A 21,038-nucleotide genomic window follows, 5' to 3' on the forward strand; every position below is an offset into this window, starting at 1 on the left:
CAAACTTTTATGTAATTTAGATAACAATATTTCCCTTCCGACAACAAAATGGGATGCAGATTTGAGCATCAGCACAGATGAAAGCTTTTGGTCAGAACTTTGTCTAAACACCTTTAAACTGACAAAAAGTCCAAATCTGCAGCTAATCCATTTCAAAACTCTTCACAGAATTTACTACACTGGACAGAGGATGTTCAAGATGGGTCTCAGTAACTCAGACATTTGTCAGCACTGTGACAGTAATCTACCCGACAGCTACATGCATGCACTATGGTTCTGCACACCTGTCCAGGCTCTCTGGCAGCAGGTTTGTGCCGATTTATCGGTCTGGCTTAAGGTTTCAATCACAGCTTCACCGTCACTTTGTGTGCTTGGTGACATAAGTGCCATCGATATAGAAGAAGGATTAGCATCTATCATTTTCATAACTCTTTGTATTGCTAAAAAAACTATTTTAATAAATTGGAAAAACAAGAAAAATATAAACATAAGTCAACACAGAAATCTGCTGCTTGATTATATCAGCTTGGAAAAAACGTCAGCCCAAAGTTCAAGTAACTTTGAAAGAATTCAGTCTCTCTGGTCTCCTGTGGTTGACTCCATGACTTAGGGGGTGGGGGGCCTGGTCGTCGCTGCTCCTTGCCCTTCTGCCGTGGTTCGGGGTGGGGGTCGGGGCCTCCAGTGCCTGGCGGGGGCGCTGGGGGCTCCGTTGGTCGGGTGGTCGGGTCCGGTGCCTGGGTGGGGCGGGCTGGGACACGGCGTGGTCCTCTGGGCTTGGGTTTGTGGGGGCGTTGGGGGTGGTGGTGGTGGCCTGGCTTGGGGGGGGGGGGGGGGTCCCTTTGCCTGTGCTGGGGGGGGTTGGCGGGGGGCTCTGCTCGGGGGGGGGGGGGGGGGGGCAGCGGTGCTGGGATCGGCCCTTCCCTGGCTCTGGGACGGGACGGGACAACCCTCTTGGGGCCCCCGGTCGCTCTGGGGGTCATCCGCTTCGGCTGCGGGGTCTGGGGTGGGGTGGGGGGCTTGTCGGCCCTGTCCTGTGGGGGGGCGTTCTGGGGGGGGAGGGGGAGCCCACTATTGGTACGGGGCCTTGGGGGGTTGACGGGTCGGGGTCTCCGCTGAGGCAATCGCCGGTTGCCCCGGCCGGTTGGCTGCCTCGGTCCCGTCGAGGCCTGACCAGAGTTCTTCCAGGGTCGGCGCCTGGGGGGGGCCCTGAGCTTGCTCCGGGGGGGCGGCGCTTTCTGGGTCCTCCCTCTCTGTGTGGGGTGGGCCTGGGGTGTCGGCTCCTCGGGGGGATGGGGTCCCTGGACTGGGGTGGCCTGGCCCCTGTGCTGGGTGGGGGGGGGGGGGGGGGGGGGGCTGGGGGACAGCTGTTTGACCACCAGGGGGACAGTCTACCAGCTGTCCCCAACCTACCCCCTTCCTCATATAACCTTATATTAGGGTTATAGGCAGTGGTACCCCTCCCATGGTTGCCGTATGGAGTGGGCCCCCCTCCTTCGGTTTTATTTGCACCTTAGACATGTAGGGCCCTTGGTAGGGGGGGGTGCTTGGACATCACTGCCAGCAAGCAGCGGATGTCTTCCTAGCACCCTACCTGCCAATTTTAACCGCACCTTAGACATTTAGGGCCCCTTGGTGGGGAGGGTGAGGGGACATCACTGTGAGTAATCAGGAGATGTCCCCTCAGTGCCCTACCCGCCAATTTTAACTGCACCCCCCTTAGTACACACACCCCTTCCCCCTCAAATTATACACTCCAACACATAACACACACACATGCACACACACACCCCCACAAACACACATACACGCACACACACATTTTGCAAGGAAGGTGGGACCTAGGACCATCTGTCCCCTACCCCTTCTCTGGTGGGGGGTACGTGTCCCTTGGCGACGGCTGCCGTGTCCCCTGGGTGCCGATCTCCTGGGCCCGGCGGTGCTCTCTCCGCTCGGGGGGGGGGTTCACATTACACCTGAGCCGGGGGTGTCAGTGTCACCGGGGGTGGGTTCTGGTCCTTGCCCCTGGGCCCCGCAAAACTTCCAACAGTGGCCGAGCCTGGTCGGGCCATGTTTACAACACCCCTTGTGGGCCCCCCTTTTTCCCTGGGGTGCTCCCCTCCGGGGTGGGGGTGGCTGGCCCCTGCCTTGCTCCTCCCTGGACCAACCGTGGGCCGGGTGGGTGGCTGCCTGGAGCGCGGAGCGGGTCTCCCTTGGGGGGTCCTGACTCGTACCTGGGGTTGGGGCGGGGGGATGCCCGGAACTCCTGGGTGGTGGTGGGGTGCTCGTCTGGGGCTGTGGGTGCCCTTCTCGGGTGGGGCCCTGCGTTGGGCTCTTCCGGTGCAGCGGGGGGGCTGCTTTCCTGGCTGGGCTGGGGCGCCGCTCTCTTTCCCCCGTGCTTCCTTGCTCTCTGGCTCTGGGGGCCTCGCGGCGGTCCTGCTGGTCCTGGCCTGGGTGGCGGATTTGGTCGCCCGGGGGGGCGGTTGTCCCCTGCCTGCTGCTGTGTGGCGTTGGGGGGTTCCGGCTGCCGCTGCTGCTGCGGCGGGGGTCTGGGTGTGGGGGTGGCTGGGCGCTCCTCCTCCTACTTTTCACATGCCACCATCCATTTTGGAAGAACATAAACACTCACCTGAGCACAGGTGTTAGCTCACCTTTGCACTAATAGTTTGCATGATTGAATGAATGAAAGATTTCACACTAGTTGGTTTTAAGGCATAAGTATGCGTGTGTGAACACTATCTATTTTGTGTACATGTTGACATGTGGACATTTTTGCAGCTAGCAGGTGTGTTGATAACATTTCAGTGTGTGTGTGGATGGGCCCCGCCCTTTTTGTACTACATTTGAGCCTTGCCGTAATGATAAACAACCAGTAAACTTGTCTGCTCTATGCTGCTTCATGGTCTTATCCCCCCCCTCCCACTATCAACCCCCCCCCTCTCTAACGTCCCTCTCTCTTCTTCCCTTCTTTCCTTTTCCGTCCGGTCCAACACCAAAGATTTTCAAACATAATTGAAATTAATAAAGTTTGGCCTCAATTACAAAAGGGGTTTATTCAGACATACCTCTGGTTGGTCTGAAGATTAATAACCCCTGTTGTTAAAGTAAAATATGTCCAACACAAGAGGCCCTCAGCTCTCATCTGTCTGCCCAGCTGTTGGACAGGACAAGTTTAAAAAATAAAAAAATAAAAAGGTTGAATAGTACTGGCTTCTAGCTCTACGCAGAGCTTTTTTATAATTTAATAGGCTATGTTTCCAGATATCCAGAGACTGCTCTGAACCGGAGCGGCGCCATTCTCTTTCCAACTTACGGGTTTCTTGTTTAAGAGAACGAGTTTCAGCGTTAAACCACGGTGCTACTCGGTTTTGTCTGACGAACTTAGGTTTCAGGGGGGCAACAACATGGAGTGTACTCCTGAGGGCTTGTAAGGCATCATTAACAAAGTGGTCATTTATACTAGGACTGATACTATGGGAGCTGGTCTCAGAGTATTTTCTCAGAATATCACTAAGTACTGGCTGAACTGTGTGTTTAAACTCAGACACAGAACGGTCAGTTAAGGTTCTTCTAAGCTGTTTCTTATTCACTGGGGCAGAAGGATGTTCCAGTGTAAACTGGAAGGTAATCATAAAGTGATCAGAAATGATGGGGTTAAGAGGAAGGACACTCAACTGGCTGATCTCTATCCCATGGGTTAGAACAAGGTCCAGGGTGTGCTTATGACAGTGAGTGGGTTCATTCACACTTTGGGTGAAACCAACATCATCTAATAAAGCTGCAAAAGCCTTTCCTAGACAGTCCCTGTGGTCATCAACATGAATATTAAAATCCCGTATTATTATAGTTTGATCAGAATCTCGTGTTTGTTTCTCCCACGAAAACAGACAACATCCAAACCTTTACAAAGATGGATCTGTGCATAGAACAGAAGAGCGTTTTAGCTGATCACCGCTAGCTCCATGGAGAAAGTGTGTGTTAGCCAGAGTTCAAAGACTCAGGACACGTGCAGGAAAGGCTCTAAAAGCTCCACCATGTTGTACGAAGGTAAAGGCAACGGCTAAAAGACTGTTATGTGCAACGCAAACAGCTCAAAGACTGACATTTTGTGTCACCACCAAGATGTGTGATGATGCGAATGCTAAAGTCAATGTTGCACTAGCAAAATTCATGACTCAATGCAGAGCAATGAGCCTGGTTCCAGCCAAAGCACGCATCCCAAACATAAGTTTAGTCAAAAAGAGGCTGAAATCATGTGCTGCAAACATCAAGGTTGGTGCTAAAAAACTGAAGAAGGGTGCCAAACAAGGGATGAGTGCAAAGAAGGCTTCAGAGACACAACCGGAGGATCCCGAATCTATACTGCAGGATGCTAACATAGAACCTGCAGCTGTAGAAGTGAAGTGTTGCCTTCCACACATGAAAGTAGGAACAGACACACTGAAATCATGTGCTGCAAACATCTAGGTTGGTGCTAAAAAACTGAAGAAAGGTGCCAAACAAAGGATGAGTGCAAAGAAGGCTGCAAAGACACAAGCAGGAGATGCTGCTAAAAGTTCACAGCCAGAAGAATCAGGCTTGTCCCTAAATTCTGCAGTTGAAGAGCAGAAGGCCTCTGTCTTCCCAAAACTTGACGACGGTGAAGATTTGAAAAAAGCTTTGAGCGATTCAGTTTCAAAGATGATCTCACTTTCAGTTTCAAAATCTGGGTCCAGCCTTCATGACGAGGACATGTATCCTGTAGCAGAGCTGGTTGAAACAATTGTGGAGTTTCTCCAAGATGACAAAGTTCAGATGGACAGTGGAGAGATTGCCACAAAGCTTCACTTGCTGGTTTACAAGGACCTGAAAAAGCTGTGGAGAAACTCTGAGTTCATAGCTGTTTTTCTTGAGATTAATTCTCATGCAGTCAAAAATGCAGTGGCTTTAACCTTTAAGAAGCATCTGACCAAACCACGGAAGCCTGGTGTGTTTAGGAGGCTCTTCAATGTCTTTTTCCATCGGAAATAGACTCAACGGGGTTTAGTAGGTAAGATGTTTAGTGAAAAGAGTTTAGTGTTTTTAGTTTAAAAAAAAACAAAAAATCTGGTAGGACCTTAGGAATAAATAGAAGAAAAAAGAAAAAAGAAAACAATGTTAGGACAAAAGTAGGAACAAAAGTGGGGGTTATGTTAAATAAAAAAATAGGAATAAAAGTACAAATGGAGTTATGTTAAATAAAATAAAAAATCTGTTAAAGATTTCTAGTTTATTCCCTCTTTCTTAAAAGAGGGAATAAACAGAGTTTTTAAAACAGAGTTTTTCAATTAGAAAAAACAAGGTAAAAAAAATGTGGAACCCCCCCCCCCCTCTGTGAATAACCGCATAGCTGCCAGATGCAGCATCACAGGCGGGGACCAGCCCCCCCACAGCAAGGCGGGGGGGCAGGTCCCCATCTAGAGCTGCAGCGGCTGAACAGCAGCCGACCCAGAGGGGGAGGGGTTCCAGCTGAGGAAGCACCGGAAATGAAAATGACAATAAAAATGAGACTGAAAAAGTAAACATAATGATAAAAGCAGTAAACAATAAAACACTGAAACAAGGAAAATCAAAATAAAGCATTAAAAATCTAGTGTAAATTCATAAATCAGATTAAATAAATAAATAAACGTAGTAAAAATTTGCTGAAAGCCAGGTTAAAAGGACTTTGATTAAATCTAAGCTTAAATCAAAGTAATCAGTGTGTTTTTAAAAAGGGGACATGTTCAGCTTGTTTAGACCTCTAGAGCAAAATGTAATACAGTATATGTGACAACAAGCTATGAGCATGCCCACAAACATTCCAGAGTTTGAACTCTTTCATGATGTTTCTCTAGAGGTTATAAGAACATATTTAAATGCAGTAAACATTTCAATAAAGTAATGCAACCACAAAGAGGGAGCCGGTTTAGCTCGTTCTGGTTTGCTGCGCCTTCCGTCCGTGAAACCACGGTTCAAATCCGGGCTGCTCCCTATTCCCCTCTCTGCTTCTGTGCCGGTCCCAAGCCCGGATAAATTGAGAGGGTTGTGTCAGGAAGGGCATCCGGCATAAAACATTGCCAAGTTAACCGTGTGACTCATTCTCAAAGGAGAGGTTGTTTCACTGTGGCGATCCCTGATGGGAAAAGCCAAAAGAGAAAGAAGAATGCAACCACAAGGAAGTACATAGTGCTTTCATGTGCTGGTCCCAAGTCCAGATAAATGCAGAAGGTCACCTCAGGAAAGGCAAAACACAAGCAGCTGCAGTTGTTTAGCAGACAGAATGCAGAACTGTTCAGAGCATCATGTTCACTAGTTTGCTATAAGTGTGAAGACTCTGTGGTCTGAACGTGGCGGCACGCAGCAGTGCAGCAGCTTCTGGTGCCCTCTGTGCTTATTAGCCATTCCTGTTTTTATGACTTCAACTTTATGACATTTTTCCTATGAAATGTAGGGGATGTAAGGGATCATCTGAAAATGTAACATTACTGACATTAGTAAAGGGCAGAATATTGTTTCCCGCCTTGTTGTCATTGTTGATGATTATTGTAAGAAATCATTCAAGTGATGAATCTTTTCTCATATAAGAGTATCATTAATCCTTAGTAACCCTTGTTCTATCCTAGGCACTTTACCATTGGGAGTTGGGTCATCTAGACCCACTAGACAGTGCTCTGAACCTTTTTTCTTCAATGATTTGTGATCTTCACTGGTGTCCATGGATTACATGAAATCTTTCCACCTTTATCCACCTTTGTCATGGTAGGGAGAACAAGTCAATGGAAGGGGGGGGGGTCGTCTAAGATAGCACAAGGGTTAATAAATACCGTAACTTAAGGCAAACTGAGCAAATGTGATATTTCAGGAGAATCTATCAAACTGGTAGCCCTTCGTTTGACTCAAGCTCTCAGTTTCAAAAAGGTTGGTGACCCCTGCCATAGCGGAACATACAGCATTTATTTCTTCCTTTTTTTGTCCCATCATAGGAAGTTCTAATGATTTTTGTGTTAATTCAAGCCTAAAGTATATCAATTTTATTCATTCTCTAAACCCGTTTTGTCCCTTTTGGGGTCTGCTGGAGGCTATCCCTGCCACTGGTGGGCTAAGGCAGGGGACATCCTGGACAGGTCGCCAGGGTCACAATCACACAACCAGGGACAAGTTTGAGTCACCAATAAACCTATGAAGCATGTTTATGGACTGGGAGGAAGCCGGAGAAACCCAGGAGAACATGCAAACTCCCCCATTAGTGTTCTGTTTCAGGGGGCATCTTCGTTTCAGGGGTTGATACAGGATTTTAAATCGGTCAGCAAAATATAAAGTTTGAATGAACGACCTGAGGAGGACTGCAAAGCGCAGGACTTCCATAATTTCTGCCTCTAGTTGCTTTGCCCCGCCCTCATAATTCCTAACCATAGTGATGAGATCTTTATTTTGTTTACTAGCTTTAATAATAATAATAATGATACTTTATTTATCCCTCAATGGGGAAATTCTTCTCTGCATTTTGACCCATTCCCTGGGGGGTGGGGTGGGCTGCAGGCTGGCTGTGCTTGGGGGTGACGGCTGGCTGGGGAGGGCGGGGATCGATCCACCAGCCCTTTGGTTGTTGGACGACCTCCTCTTCCGTCTGAGCTAAACTGCCACCCTTTGGTTTGAATTCAGAAAGGCCGCTTGACGGCAGTCTGAATGCAGACCAAACCCAAGGTTCAGAGCTCCATCCGGACCAAATCAAGCGGACCGGGTCAGGAACAAGCGGTTTTCCCAGTCTGAATGCACCCTTATCTTCCTGAGACAGCAGGGGTTTGAAAGTGAAGGGAAATGTAGTCCATGAAAGTAGAGTTTGGGAAACTTTTAATTAAAAAACACAAAAATCAGAGTGAAATCTTGAAGCCAAAGCTCTTCACGTGACGACCAGGCAGCGGCTCAGGAGCAGAGCGGCGTTCAGACGCTTCAATCCAGAGTCTGCTCTGGATCTGGAGAATGCATGGTGAGGAAGATCCGTTTGGAAAGCTCAGGTCCGACTCTCCGGGTTGTGGACGTGACCCCTTCACCTCTGCGGATCAAAAGGTCGGACAGCAGAGACGTCTTCTCCGTTTCAGTGTGGCATCGAGCGTATGCCTGAGGATGAGGAGGAGAACATTCAGGTCCTGAAAGAACCGAAGCCCACGCCAGGATTCAAACTGCACTCTTTGGAATTAGAGAATACACACTGGAAATGAAGCACAGGAGCTGATTAGATGAAAGCTTCTTCTTCAATCATATATACCTTTATTTACAAAACACTTTCATTCTTACAAACGTAAAAAGACAAAAAAGAATCCATTCCTTAGATTTACTTGTTCTTTGTGTGGTTCATTCGTGATCCATCTGTGAAAATTTCACGTTAAGACCTTCACTTTTCTCCCTCTGTCCACGAATATTCATCTATGACCAGTTCTCATCTGTGCATGATGCACTAAATGTGTGTTTGGCTGTGTGACACGTGATGTGTGACACGTGATGTGTGACACGTGATGTGTGACACGTGATGTGTGACACGTGATGTTGGAATTTTTAAAGACACCCCACAGCGTTTGCATTCATGCAGTTGTGTTCAAACCTGCAGCAGCAGCTGCGGCGATGGATACGCTGCCAGGATGGCCGCCGCCATGTCCGGACTGACTCTGTTGAACTGCTGGATCTGCCTCTTCCACACCTGCAGCAGGCCCCTCCCACCTCTGTCCACCCGATGGCCTCCCGCCCACTCGCTCTCCAGGTAGAAAGAGAAGCCGGTCTTCTCCCTCTCCCTCCTGAAAACAAGGACAATGGCGGGGAATGACTGACGCCGCAGCATCGGTGACCAGCACAGAGGGGAGACGGCTCACTTGAAGGGCGCCTCCGCCACGGCTTTCGTTGTCATGGCGATATAGTCGGCAAACTCTTTCCATGAAGGCAGAAAGTGGACTGAGATGCCAGCATGAAGCTGCAGGTGAACCACGGCCTGTTGGGACGGAATAAGCAGTGCGGTCAGCTTATTGCGCCCACAGATCAATCGATGCCGCCTCACTTCCTGTCTGCAACGCCAGACACGCTGCACAATCACAGGTTCTGTTTTACAAGCTTGAAAAAGGTGGAAAAATGTTTGCCAGCTTTCAGTTTTGAAAGAAAAAATGTTAGTTTGCTTTAAAAAAAGAAACTTTTCAGAAGTTCAGGAAAAATGATCAAATGTTTTAAAAGTTGTTTAAATGAACTATGAAAGACATTTCTGTATGATTATTACACAGCAGGTTAGCTGTTAGCATACTGTATATTATACTGTATAACACAGAAAGACTGAACATCAACAGTTACAAATACAAATGAAATCTTCTTCTGATTTCCATTAAAAATACAACAAAACCCCCCAAATATGTACTTTCTTAAATTGTACATCTGAAAAGTTTCCAATGTAGTAAATCTATAAATTGTCTGTTTCTTTCAGCACAGCTTAAGCTCCAGTGTTTCCTTTCTTACATCACCATAACTCTTCCACCGTTTGGACAATCAACATCATTCTGAGGCGGAGAAAAGCAGCTTTCTGCTGATGTGCATCACCTTCCCTCAGTAATGAGATGATGAGCTCACATTGCTGCAGAGCCGCTTTTCTGCGTGTCAGAATCACCTGATCTACGTTCATGAACGGTGGAGGATTTACGGTACGTAAAGGAACGTGTTATTTAGGCGTCGCCGGTGACGTCTCCGATGTTAAATGGTTAAATTAGGAAAAGGTTTTCGTTTGTGTCCAAAAAATAAACAATGGATTATTAAAATATGGGGGAGGAATGGAAACACTGCTCTGCGGTAAGTATTCTGAGTTTGAGTCTACCTCCTCCACCTGCACTCTGGAAACCTGGGGCAAAGCCTCAGCCCCACCCTTCTTCCTCTTCTCTTTAGCTCCTCCTCCTGCTGATGTTTCACTCCTCACGGCCGCTTTAAACTTCTTCTGGTTCACAGATTTCTGTGATCTAGAAATAAAAGTTATTGTTTAGCTATAGTTACTGATAATAATACTAAACTTTATTTATATTGCACCTTTCAAGATGAAAATCACAAAGTGCTTCACAGTAAAACACAGAATACAAAACGTTTCATCATTTCTACCCTTATAAAAGATTAATTATTTTATTTTCCATATTTGAAAGTAAGTCAATAATACTGCAGATTGTCTAAAACCTTTGATTAAATCAAAAGAAAACTCAAAGTCCAGAGGAGAATGGCTCAGAACAGACTAGCAGGGCTACAGGAAGCAGAGTGGGGCTCCTGCAAGTACAGTGGCTCCTACAGTGGCCCCTACAGTGGCCCCTACAGGGGCCAAGAGGAGCAGAAACCAATTCAATTCAATTCCATTTCATTTGTATGGCCCAAAATCCCAACAACAGTCGTCTCAATGGGCTTTGTGCAGATAAATGTAGTAAAACATCGAATCAAAAGGATCATGAACACACACTTCAATAGAAAGATTCTAAACTGAACTAACTAAACTAAACTGGCATCTCTGCCCGGAGACCCTCCTAAAAGAAAACACGTAGAAAGCTCAGGGGGGTCCACATGAAGGAGGGATCCTCCCCCAGGACACGGCTAAAGCAAACCGCCTGTTCTAAAACAAAGGTGAACAGCAGGAGCAACAGCACTGTCATGTGTACAGCTACCTATAAATCAAAGGAATCTCCTGAACTCACTCCTGATTTGGTTGTTTTATTTAAAAAGTTCTTAGCTGGTCGATTTGGTTTTTTGGAGAAAAGCTCCAGTTTTCAGTGTATTAAAGACCCATTCCAACGAAAAGCGTGCTACTGCTGTTTTTTAACGAGTTCTTGTGCCAATTTTCTCACGATGGAGGACTTGTGTCAAATAATTGAAGATTAAAACTGCGTTTCTGAGTTTTCCTTGATCCAAATCATGGTGGATGAGGAACCCACGTCTGGAAAAAGCTCATGTTTGTTACACAGCAACTGAAATAGGCGGGCCAACGTCTCCCTGCTCCGCTCCATTCTGATGCATCCACTTGCAGACAAGGAGGGTTACTTCTGTGCCAACCGTCACGCTGACAACTCAGAGGCGAACACCTGCTGTGCTGCAGAAAAAACTCTTGAAAAACATTCTAGAAAAGGTTTAACTGACACGTAGGTGATGTCTTGAAAGTTGAGTCAAAGCATCTGCATTTAAAATCTCACCACTCATCCGAGTGGCTTCATCCGTCTGAAGGGGAAAGAAGATTGGAGTCCTCGTGCCATGACTCACCTTCAAAATATGTAACTGACGTCTTTAACACTACCGTATTTTCACGACCATAAGGCGCACTTAAAAGTCTTACATTTTCTCCAAAATGTACAGAGACCCCTATGGTTTGGTGGCCTAATGCTAAGTTGGGTAAAGAGGACGTAGGAGAGGACAGCATGAGGACGGTGAGGAGGGAAGTGAGGACGTGGAAGAAGACACCCCCCTGAATGGTACTAAAGTGCAGGTATGTGCATTATGCAGAACAACATTGTTTTGGAAACCCTAAAAATGCAAAGAGACGCTTATGAAGCACAGTTTAAACTGCAAGCTATCGAATCAAGCAGCTGAAAGAGAATTCAAGATGAATGAATCCATGGTTCACAAGCGGAGGAAGCTGGAAAACGAACTCCAACAATCGAGAAGACGCAGCTGAGTTTCCACGGAAACGGAAGACGGACTGCAGCGATGGATTAACGATCAGAGAACAGCTGGGAGGAGCGTCTCTACAGTCACCATTCGACTAAAGGCAGTAACGCTTGCAGAGGAAAGGAAGATTGAACATTTTCTAGGAGGTTTTCTGAAAAGGGGGCCATGCTTCCATCTGGGCAAGGACTATGGTGGTGCAGCAACTTCCAGGAGATCACAACGGAAAGCTGTCCATCTTCCGCTGCTACTGCAGCAAAAAGATTGCCGACAAACATCCAGCCCAGCCACATCACCAGCTGGGACGAGGCGCCGCTCACTTTTGGCATCCTGGTGAGTCACACTGTGGAGAAGAAGGGGAGCAGCACGGCAGCGATGCGCATAACGGGGCTTTTACTGTTGTGCTTGGCTGCCGTGCTGATGGACAGAAACTGCCACGGATGGGGATTTTTCAGAGGAAGAAGATGAGGACTTTGATGGATGTTTGGATGCTGATTGATGACTGAAAATAAATAAAATAAATCACAGCCAACTCAGTTTTGCTCCCGCTGCCTTTTTTTAAAACACCCACTAGCATTGGCACGTTTTACCGGTACGTGCCAACGCGCCTTAAAACCTGGTCTGTGAAATACAGAAAAAACTGCCCCCTATGGCCCTGAAATACAAAAAATGGAAACCAAAGAACAGCTTTGGCTTCATTCCCACCTGAAATACTTCTCCAGCTCAATGACTGCCAGGCTGAGGGTCTTCCTGGGCTGACGCCTCTGCTGCTGCTGCACCCAGGCCGTCAGCGTGGGACCCGAGTCAGAGCGGCCCACCTTCTGTTCCTGGTTCCAACGGGAAAAGGATTTAAAGGAACCTGCACCGCACCGTTTCTTCTTCTCACTCCGGATCAGACGTGGGGGGTTCTATCAGAACATTGTTGGTCTCAACTGATGTGAAAATCCAACCGTGAAGGTTTAGTTAGTTCTGTTTGACCCTGATGACTATCAGCAGACCTTACCTGGTAAAACTGTCATGTAGCGGTTGGATTTTCATGTCTGGAATTTTGTCCATCATTTCATCTCTGCTCAATTGTCTGTAAATACTCAGAGCATCATCTGCTCCACAGCCCAGAACACACAACTCCAACCAGAACAGTGGAAAACTTGAATTTTAGCCGCTTGTAGGAAAACCTTTGTGCTTTAGTGGTGACCAGGCTCTCCATCTGCTGCAACACACCTGGATGAAGTTGTGGATCAGAGTGATGAAGTCCTCCACCGTCATCTGCATCACCACGGGGGTCTCAGGAACACAAGCTGCGTCCCCCAGCTGGGCTCCAGAGGAGCTGGAACTCTGTTTGGGTTTTTGGTTTTATTCTGAGGCCACGTCTCACTCCGCCATCCATCGCAGGTGGCTCGAGGCGGGTCTTCTTACCTGAGCAGGTGGAGCTCTCCTCATCCAGCTAATGCTGCGTGGGAGGGGCTGCTTTTCAATGGCGCAGCTGCAGCCCAGAGCCTGCAGCGAGGCCAGCAGAGCCCCGCCTCCTTCAAGCTGCAGGAGTGCTGTGAAGGTGAGCATGAGAGAAGCTCTGCAGCTAAATCCTGTCCTGCTGCCAGCATCAAACCTCTTTCAGATGCTCCTCACCTGGATCCACGGCTACCACCATGTGTTTGATGCACTCCTCTGGCCTCAGGGCTTTGGCAGCCTCCGCCACAGCTCTCTTCTCTGCCTTCTGTTTCTCCCGTTCCTGCTTGAGTGCCTCCTTGTCCTGCCTCCTCCTTAGGGCCTCCTCCAGAGACGTCTGGATCTCCTCGGTTGGCCGCTTGGTCAGATTTCTCCAGGCAGAAGAGGTTTTACAGCTCTGAGGCTCCTCCCGTCTCACACTAGGAGGAAGCCCAGCCGCTACAACGCCGTTCTGGCAGGAGCTGGATCGACTCAACGAGAATCCACCGTCAGGCATTTTCCCGCCGGACACAGAGGAGGGATCACTGCTGGGTTTGAGTCTCTGTGCCAGAGGTGCGTAATCATCATCTGAATCGCTGCTTATCATCATGACATCTGCCGTTCCGGGAGGAACACCGGCTTTAGTCTTTGCCGCTTGTTCGGATTCTGTGGGAGAGCCCTGAATGCAGCGCTGGGTCGGCTGCAGGAAGTCGAACAGCGGAAGCTCCTCATCCAGGTCAGTGCTGCTGCAGCTGCTCATGCCTCCAAGTCCCTGAAAGACCCGATCCCGTGACAGTGAGGCGTTTAGGGTCTAGGGTCTAGGGTTCAGGGTCCAGACTTAACACCCAAGAACCTAAAACAGGTTTCAAACCAACAAGAACCTTCAGCAGACAGAAGAAACCAGAGCAGGAGTTTCAGCAGATGTGTTTTTCTTCTAATCCCTTTCAAGTCTATAAAATGTAGATAGTCAGAAGGAGAAAATCCATTTATTTTTTACGATATAAAAACCTTGATTTAAGTTTTGAAGTTCCAACATTTACCAGAAAAATATAACAATGAAAAGGTTGATCGACTAGATAAATAATATTTTTATGTCCAAATATAAACATCTTAAATAATCTTAGACGAATAAATTAAAAGCTTAAATCAAAAGTTTTTAGGAATTAAAATAACAATTGGCTCTGTCCAATTTCCCTCCATAACCCTTAACTACTAAAAAAAAACTATGTAGTGCCCTGAATTTTAAAAGCAATTCAAACACTATACTCACTGCTTTTTTTAAGGTGAATATGACGTCATCGATTTCATAAAGTTAAAATCTAATTAATTTGAGCGTTTTACGACGATTATTTATGAGTCCACTGTCTTCTAAAGATAAAAATGTGCATAATTTATTTAAAAAATAGATTTAAATACATATTTTTTGGCAAAAATTGTTCCGACGCAATGCATTGTGGTATATATTAGTCGATCTAGTGAGCATCGATGCACACTGGCGTTTCGCAGAGACTTCTGGGAAATTTCCGGAGCACTGGATTCTGGAATTGTAGATTCAGACAACACTAGAAAATAGCGAATGCTCTATAGTGCACTATTTAGAGGTCAGGGTGGGAATTCGGACACTTTTAACTGTTTTAAATATCAGAGCGTTCGGTTTTTATTATTATCATAAGTGTCACAGAGACACACACAAGCTTTTTCCACTTTGTTATTTTCGAAACCAAACGCAGCCTTTATCCCCACAGCAGACCTGCCGTCACTGGTTGGTTAGCCCACCTCAGGTTAGCTGCTCGCGGCCTCAGGTGTTAGTTGCTCGCGGCCTCAGATCCGGGTCCTGGCGGCACTAATCAGTGATTTCTCATTCCCTGCGTGGACGAACGCCTTCTGCTTGCTGTCTAAAATTGTAACCAGTACCCACCACTGCCGGCTGAACTCGCGCCTTTTACGTTTGATTTACCGGGGTGGCGTTGCGTTCAATGCCCGTGGGACTAAAACCGCTCACCTCAAACCATGCAGGGAAATTACAGTTGTGGTCTTAACACACTTGTGTTTTAGTTGTTAAACAACAGTATAGAAGACAAGGAGCTTCTGACAAGTGGAAAAATGGTAGACTGACAGATGCTTACGCGTTAAGCAAAACAGGATTTCCTAGATTATGTGAAAAAATAGAAAAACAAACGCATCCATGTACTGTTTTAGTAATTATATATTCTAAATGGTTTTACAGAAGGGTATTTAATTTTGAATATGCTGAAGAACTCTTTAACAGAGACAATTTATTTAACATGTTCTGAACTGGTGTTCTGCATCATAAATGTGTCAGGGATGAAGACTAAAAACTGAGTTACAATGTCCCAGATAAGATTTGCTGCTTTAACAAAAGACACCGATTCTTGTACTAACAAAGAACCACAGATCTCAGCAGTATCTCATTCATAGTTTATAAAACACCAAAAAACATTCACGGTTGTCTCCAGGAGCCACACAAAATGCAAGAAATTAAATAATTTAGATAGTAACAATAGTCATAAATAGAATTTATTCTAAATACACCATATTTCAATTTGGAATACTCGAATACGACAGTATATTGAATAATTCGCGAACATCAGAAAGTCCTACATTCTGAGGAACCTGAATGCAACACAGACGAGCGGATGTGACGCACTGAGGTCGACTTAAAGGAGACGTCTGTGATGATGGCGGCGTTAGCGTCCTTGAGTTTCAAGTCAAGAGCAGGTATGGCTTGACTGGGTCCTTATTTTTAAGCATATAACACGCCAGAGAGATTTTAGAGATAACTATCAGATGACTATCACGTCTGTTTGTCTTATTTTGGGGCTTGAGTTATTGTAAAACGTAATAAAGACGCGACACATGATGCTAACCTGGAAAAGAGCCGCGCGACGTTTCTCTAAGTTAGCAGTTTGTGTTAACTCTAAATATGATCAATTTATGTTCAATTTCTGAGTTGCCATTTATATTTTCATTAGAGCCCCTTTGTGACACAGAAGCCAGCTTTCGATGGTTAAGGAGGATTTTTATTAAGGTGGAATTTGGCACATTGACGATCATAATCATGACCACACGATGGAGATAAACCTGTTACAGTAAATTGAAGAGTCTTTTAATTTTGTCCAGAGAATAATAATAAAAAAAGCAAATATAATTTTCGCTTTAGCTTGAAAGTAGGAGAATTTAAACCTGACAACAAATAACATATTCACAACAAGAGACTATGGGACTGTCTTCTATATTATCTTATGATGTTGTGTTAAATAACATATCTTTCTTTTTAAAATCTATTAAGTTCCTTCTTTTAAATTGCTTTATCAGTCTTAAAATGGTCTTGCATGGACTATTGGCCCAAGTTTAAAGCAACCTTCTTCATTCATCACAGAAACTCTTGTTTTTTTCTAGCATAGTTAGATATTGTGTCATCTGTGATGTCACTTTTATCCAGCGGGACCCTTGAAGCCTAAATAATACACCTCTTCCTGTTTTAATGGTTAAAAAATTCAACTCATTTATAAAATCTTGTTTTCAATTTGGTCTTTTTCAGTGTTAAACAGATAATAACATTATTTATTGTTTTCTTATTTTTCCCACTTATGTCTCTTATTGGAACGTTTGTAGATCAATAGATATTATGTTTGGATTATCAAAATGCATAAAATACTAACTTGCAGCATACTGGGGTATCCAGTAATAACTGTAAATGTAGCTGATCTGTGGCGATGCGTTCAAACTTAACGCAAACAGAACTTTAATGTAATCCTGGAACAGTTTATGGCCTAAACTTCACAAACAGATTCTGTGTCTTGTTAAAAATGCAAACTGTATTATTAATAGTTCATAAAAATAGTTTTAAATAATGGTATGTTCGGTTGACGGCAGAATCCAGAGTTAAAAACCCCATTAATGTGAATTTCTCCTCCAGACACAGCAGAACATCAGTTCTGGAGCAGGATCAGTTCTGACTTGGTCACCATAGTTTCCATTTTTGCTGCTCTGTTCTGCTGACGGATCTGTGGTTCTGGACCTGCTTTAGGTCTCCTGATTTCTGCTCAGTCGTCTCTGTTGGACTCGGTTCGGTTCGCCTCTAAGAAGGCAGGCGGGAGCTCCAAGAACGTCGGAGGAAAAAGCCCCGGCCGCAGATACGGCTTCAAGAAACAAGACGGTAACCAAAGCCGTCCGTCTCAGACTCGTCCTCTACTGTGTTTGTGGACAAACGTGGTTCCTTTTCTTCTTCTCTGAACTCAAAGTTAAGCTTCTGTCTCGTGGTTTCGCTCAAAGGCGGTTCATTGTGGCTTAAAGTGTTCCCACATAAAGGTTTTTCTTCTCTGTTAAAATAGGATTTCAACGAGTCTTAGCCCAAAAAAGCAACAACAAAGATGGAGAACAACATTGTCTCAAAAATGGATCTGATTTTTCATACATTCAAACATGCTTTTCTGTGTCTCGTTACACGGCCAGGGCTACTGTGACATCATCTTATAGGCTACCTTGTAGTTCCTTAACAGAATTCTGATAAAATATTGTGATGAGACACAGCAACTCCATGAGATGCAGGCTCATTAAAATAACTTTTAACGTGATCCACAGTGATTTTCCCTGTTTTCCCAACAATCTATGCATCATTAACACTTATCAGCGTAGCTTCCAGGACGTCTTCCTGCCCGTAAGCGGCCTGCAGCCTCTACCGGACCACAGCAGCAGGAAAAAGTGATACAGACCTTTAAAACCGCTCAGCAACAAATAAAGTTTGAATGATTGAATACAGACCCAGCACAAGTTTCAGAGCTCCATCCGGACCAAATGAAGCTGACCGGCTCTGGAACAAGCGGTTTTCCCAGGCTGAATGCACCCTTAGTTTGGAACTGCTGTGTCATGAAAGATGATAGTGAGCCTGTTTGTACAATAAACTACATGTAAGCGGTGTGTCTGATGGTGACGGCCTGATGACTCCTGAAGGAGCTCTGACGCTTCTTCCTGTTTCCTCAGGGAACTTTGTTCATGCCGGCAACATCCTGGCGACGCAGAGGCAGCTGAGGTTTCACCCAGGAGCGCACGTAAGTTTGTGTAACCAGTACAAACGTACACAAGCACAACATGGAACAAAGATGGCTGCATCAGAAGCTCTGGAGTTTAACTCTTCAACACCAAAGCTTTAAGTCCAGTGTTGACATTTTAGAGAATTGACATCATCAGTTTTCTAATGATATCGACTCCTCTAACCATTGTGTGTCTTGTCTTTTGTGAGGTAATAACAATAACGTTCAGAGGCATAAGTCAATATTTCTTCTGGATATCATTGCTTTTGTTGAATTTTGATTTAAAACTCTCTTAGATTTGTTTCCTATAGTGCACGTAAAGGAAAATAATCCTAAATATTATTAGTCTGGTCAGTCGGTCTGTTTGTAGCTGGAGGACGTTTCCATGGAAACCCTGCATCAGTTCTGGTTCTGTCTCCTCTGTTCTGAAGGTGGGCATGGGCACCAACAACACCCTCTTTGCTCTGGAGGACGGGCACGTCAGGTTCACCAAGGAGGTGTACATCCCACCGCCGCGCAGCCCCGAGGCTTCCGCCATCATTCCAAAACTGCCCAAAGGCGCCGTGCTCTACAAAACCTTCATCAACGTGATGCCCGTCCAACAGGAGGCCAAGTTCAGGCTGGTGGATCAGGTGTGACGGGGATCAGGACTCCGGGGCTGAAATGACAGACTTTCCGATGCGAGTGGAGCAGCGGTCCAGAGGAAGCTCTGCTGTGGAGGACGTCCAGACTTGTGCTGGAGTTCACCGTGAAGCTGAAGGTCCCGTCTGTCTTCACTGAGCTCCAGGGCCCCCCCAGGTGTGGACTGAGCTGCTGCTGAGCTTTATGGTGATGATTAAAGTTTTGTATAAAAGCTTCTTGGCATGTCGGATCTGACTTCACCCATCTGTCCCACGCAGTCACGCGTGTTCTAGTTTAGTTGATAAACCCTCACCATCGTCGGTTCCTCTGAGCTGAACTTTGTGTGTTTTGTGAGAGGTGTGTGTGTGTGGGGGGGGGGGACTGATTTAAATTATCATCTGCAATTAAGACAATGTTTATCCAAAACGACTTACAAATGAAGTACATGAGCAGAAATGAAGTCTGAGGAACAAAAATGTAGGAAAAGTCTAGAGAGAAATGTCTGTTGAATGGGAATATTTGACCTTTGATCTGTTCAGTTATGCAGATGACTTTCACACTTTTCTGCCCTAAAATCATTCCCAACTTTCAGCATATTGGACTCAGATACCTTAATCAAAAGAAAACCTTCTGGATAATCTTCATTTTTCGTGATATTTTTTCTTTAGTGTAAGTAATTCAAGTTATAAATGGACCAATCAGAAACCTCAACAGGTCTCACGTGCAGTAACCAGATCTGCCAGCAGAGGTCAGACATCTGCTTCATCAGCTCGTCCTCCGTGGAGTTGATTCGGACAGTTTGGCGCTGCTGGACCATGGGGGTGGGGGGGGGTGGCTGTGAGGCAGGTTGAAGGGGACTGCAGGGCGCCACCTGCTGTTTGTGGGTGAGTACATTCTGAACAGACGCCATGTTTTTGGCGTGTTAAGGCCCGTACACACCGGGACGAATATTCGCCAGGTGTTATTCGCCAGCGTTTTTCGCCACGTTTTTTGTGTTCACACCCAGGCGATTTTCGCTGACGGTGAGCCGAGCGAACATGCAATTTCATTCCCTGACATTAGATGGCGCTTAATGTAAACAGAAATACTCCTGTACACAAGGTGGCGCTGCGCAACTTTACGCTTCTTAAAGTCGCTTTTCACTCAGAAGAAGAGAGCAAGTATTTACACGCTTGTCAGAATAATACAAAGAAAACATGAATATTTCAAGCACCAGTAGCTCCAACTGGTACTTGGTAAGGGGATATTTAAGAATGTCCGTCATTATTTCTTTGTGGCAGTGTAGACGCTACTTGGCGTCTATCTTCTTCGCTGGTATGTGTGCTCAGCAAGGCAGTTTGATGTTTGAGCGCCCCCAAGTTGTGTTTTACTGTAACTTCAGAAGCTCCAGACACGTGAGCAAAAGCGCCATTCTCATTGGTCGAGTAGATTTCGACGCAACGCGTCGAAAAAAAAAAAAACGAACCCGAGGCGTTTTTTTTTTGACGCTTTGACGCATGGCGTTTTTTCGCGTCGGTGTGCACACTCTCATTGGTGCCCTTTGTTTAGTCACGAGGCGTTAAACGTCGGCGAAAATCGCCGGCGAAATTCGTCCCGGTGTGAACAGGACTTTAGGCAGGGCTTCTTCAGGGTGTCACGGTGGTCAAAGGTTAAATAATGTCCACACGGTGTTAAGAAAACAGTGCAGTGATCTGCAGTGCTCCTAGAAACCGCCGTCCTGTCTGATCTAGTGACTGCAGCTTTATTCATGAGTACATCGTGTTGGGGCAAACATTTTTAACATTGTTGAATCAAAGTATTTATCTGGGGCACTTGGAGCAGCCAGCTGCTCCAAGCTGAAACTTTAGATGGTTGGATTTGGAATAATGCTTCCAGAATAGCAAACATAACCCAAATATCGTGGCCATGTGCTTTCAGAACCGACACTTTGGCAGCAAATATAATATCTGAACATCCCTCTCAAAGCATTTAATGCCTACAGCAGCTTGTTCAGCACAAAGCTTCTCTCTGTTCAAATGACTTTGGACTACACTTTGCATTCATTTACATTCACGTTTGTCAAAAGCCGTTTTCTATGCGTCTGCTGATTGCGTCCAAACCTTTCCTTAAACACAAATGCATGCTAAATAAAAGTAAATAAAGGCGTGACAAAGCCATACTCTGCAGATCTGTTAGCTTACAGTTGATTTAAAGAATAATCTTTTTCTGACGTGACTTCACATTCCTGCTGTATCTTTACTGAAACTGAACATCACAGCCATGTAATGCAAACACTCGGCTTAA

The 21,038-nt window shown here is 45.8% G+C and overlaps 2 protein-coding genes across 3 annotated transcripts; one reads left to right on the forward strand and one right to left on the reverse strand.

Annotated features, from left to right (window-relative positions):
* Positions 1–7,831: 7,831 nt before the first annotated feature.
* eme1 (essential meiotic structure-specific endonuclease 1) lies at positions 7,832–15,063 on the reverse strand. 2 transcript variants are annotated; one of them, XM_011488557.4, is made up of 9 exons: positions 14,857–15,063; positions 13,282–13,852; positions 13,072–13,199; positions 12,877–12,990; positions 12,361–12,482; positions 9,842–9,980; positions 8,862–8,977; positions 8,597–8,786; positions 7,832–8,115 (listed from the first exon to the last, which is right to left on the reverse strand). In XM_011488557.4, exons 2-9 carry the CDS (start codon positions 13,838–13,840, stop codon positions 7,948–7,950), a joined length of 1,536 nt encoding a protein of 511 aa, XP_011486859.1. In that variant the 5' UTR covers positions 13,841–13,852; positions 14,857–15,063; the 3' UTR covers positions 7,832–7,947. The 2 variants fall into 2 exon arrangements, with proteins under 2 accessions (XP_011486859.1, XP_004080839.1); XM_004080791.5 differs by having other exon boundaries at positions 13,282–13,933; positions 14,857–15,043.
* A 600-nt stretch (positions 15,064–15,663) lies between these two features.
* On the forward strand, positions 15,664–18,991 carry mrpl27 (mitochondrial ribosomal protein L27). Its single transcript, XM_004080741.5, has 4 exons — positions 15,664–15,819; positions 17,132–17,260; positions 18,085–18,152; positions 18,566–18,991. Exons 1-4 carry the CDS (start codon positions 15,777–15,779, stop codon positions 18,770–18,772), a joined length of 447 nt encoding a protein of 148 aa, XP_004080789.1. The 5' UTR covers positions 15,664–15,776; the 3' UTR covers positions 18,773–18,991.
* The last annotated feature ends 2,047 nt before the right edge of the window (positions 18,992–21,038 follow it).

This window comes from Oryzias latipes, chromosome 19, assembly GCF_053564925.1.
Source record: "Oryzias latipes strain Hd-rR chromosome 19, Olatipes_Hd-rR_3.1".
In the NCBI taxonomy this organism is placed as follows: Eukaryota; Metazoa; Chordata; class Actinopteri; order Beloniformes; family Adrianichthyidae; genus Oryzias; species Oryzias latipes.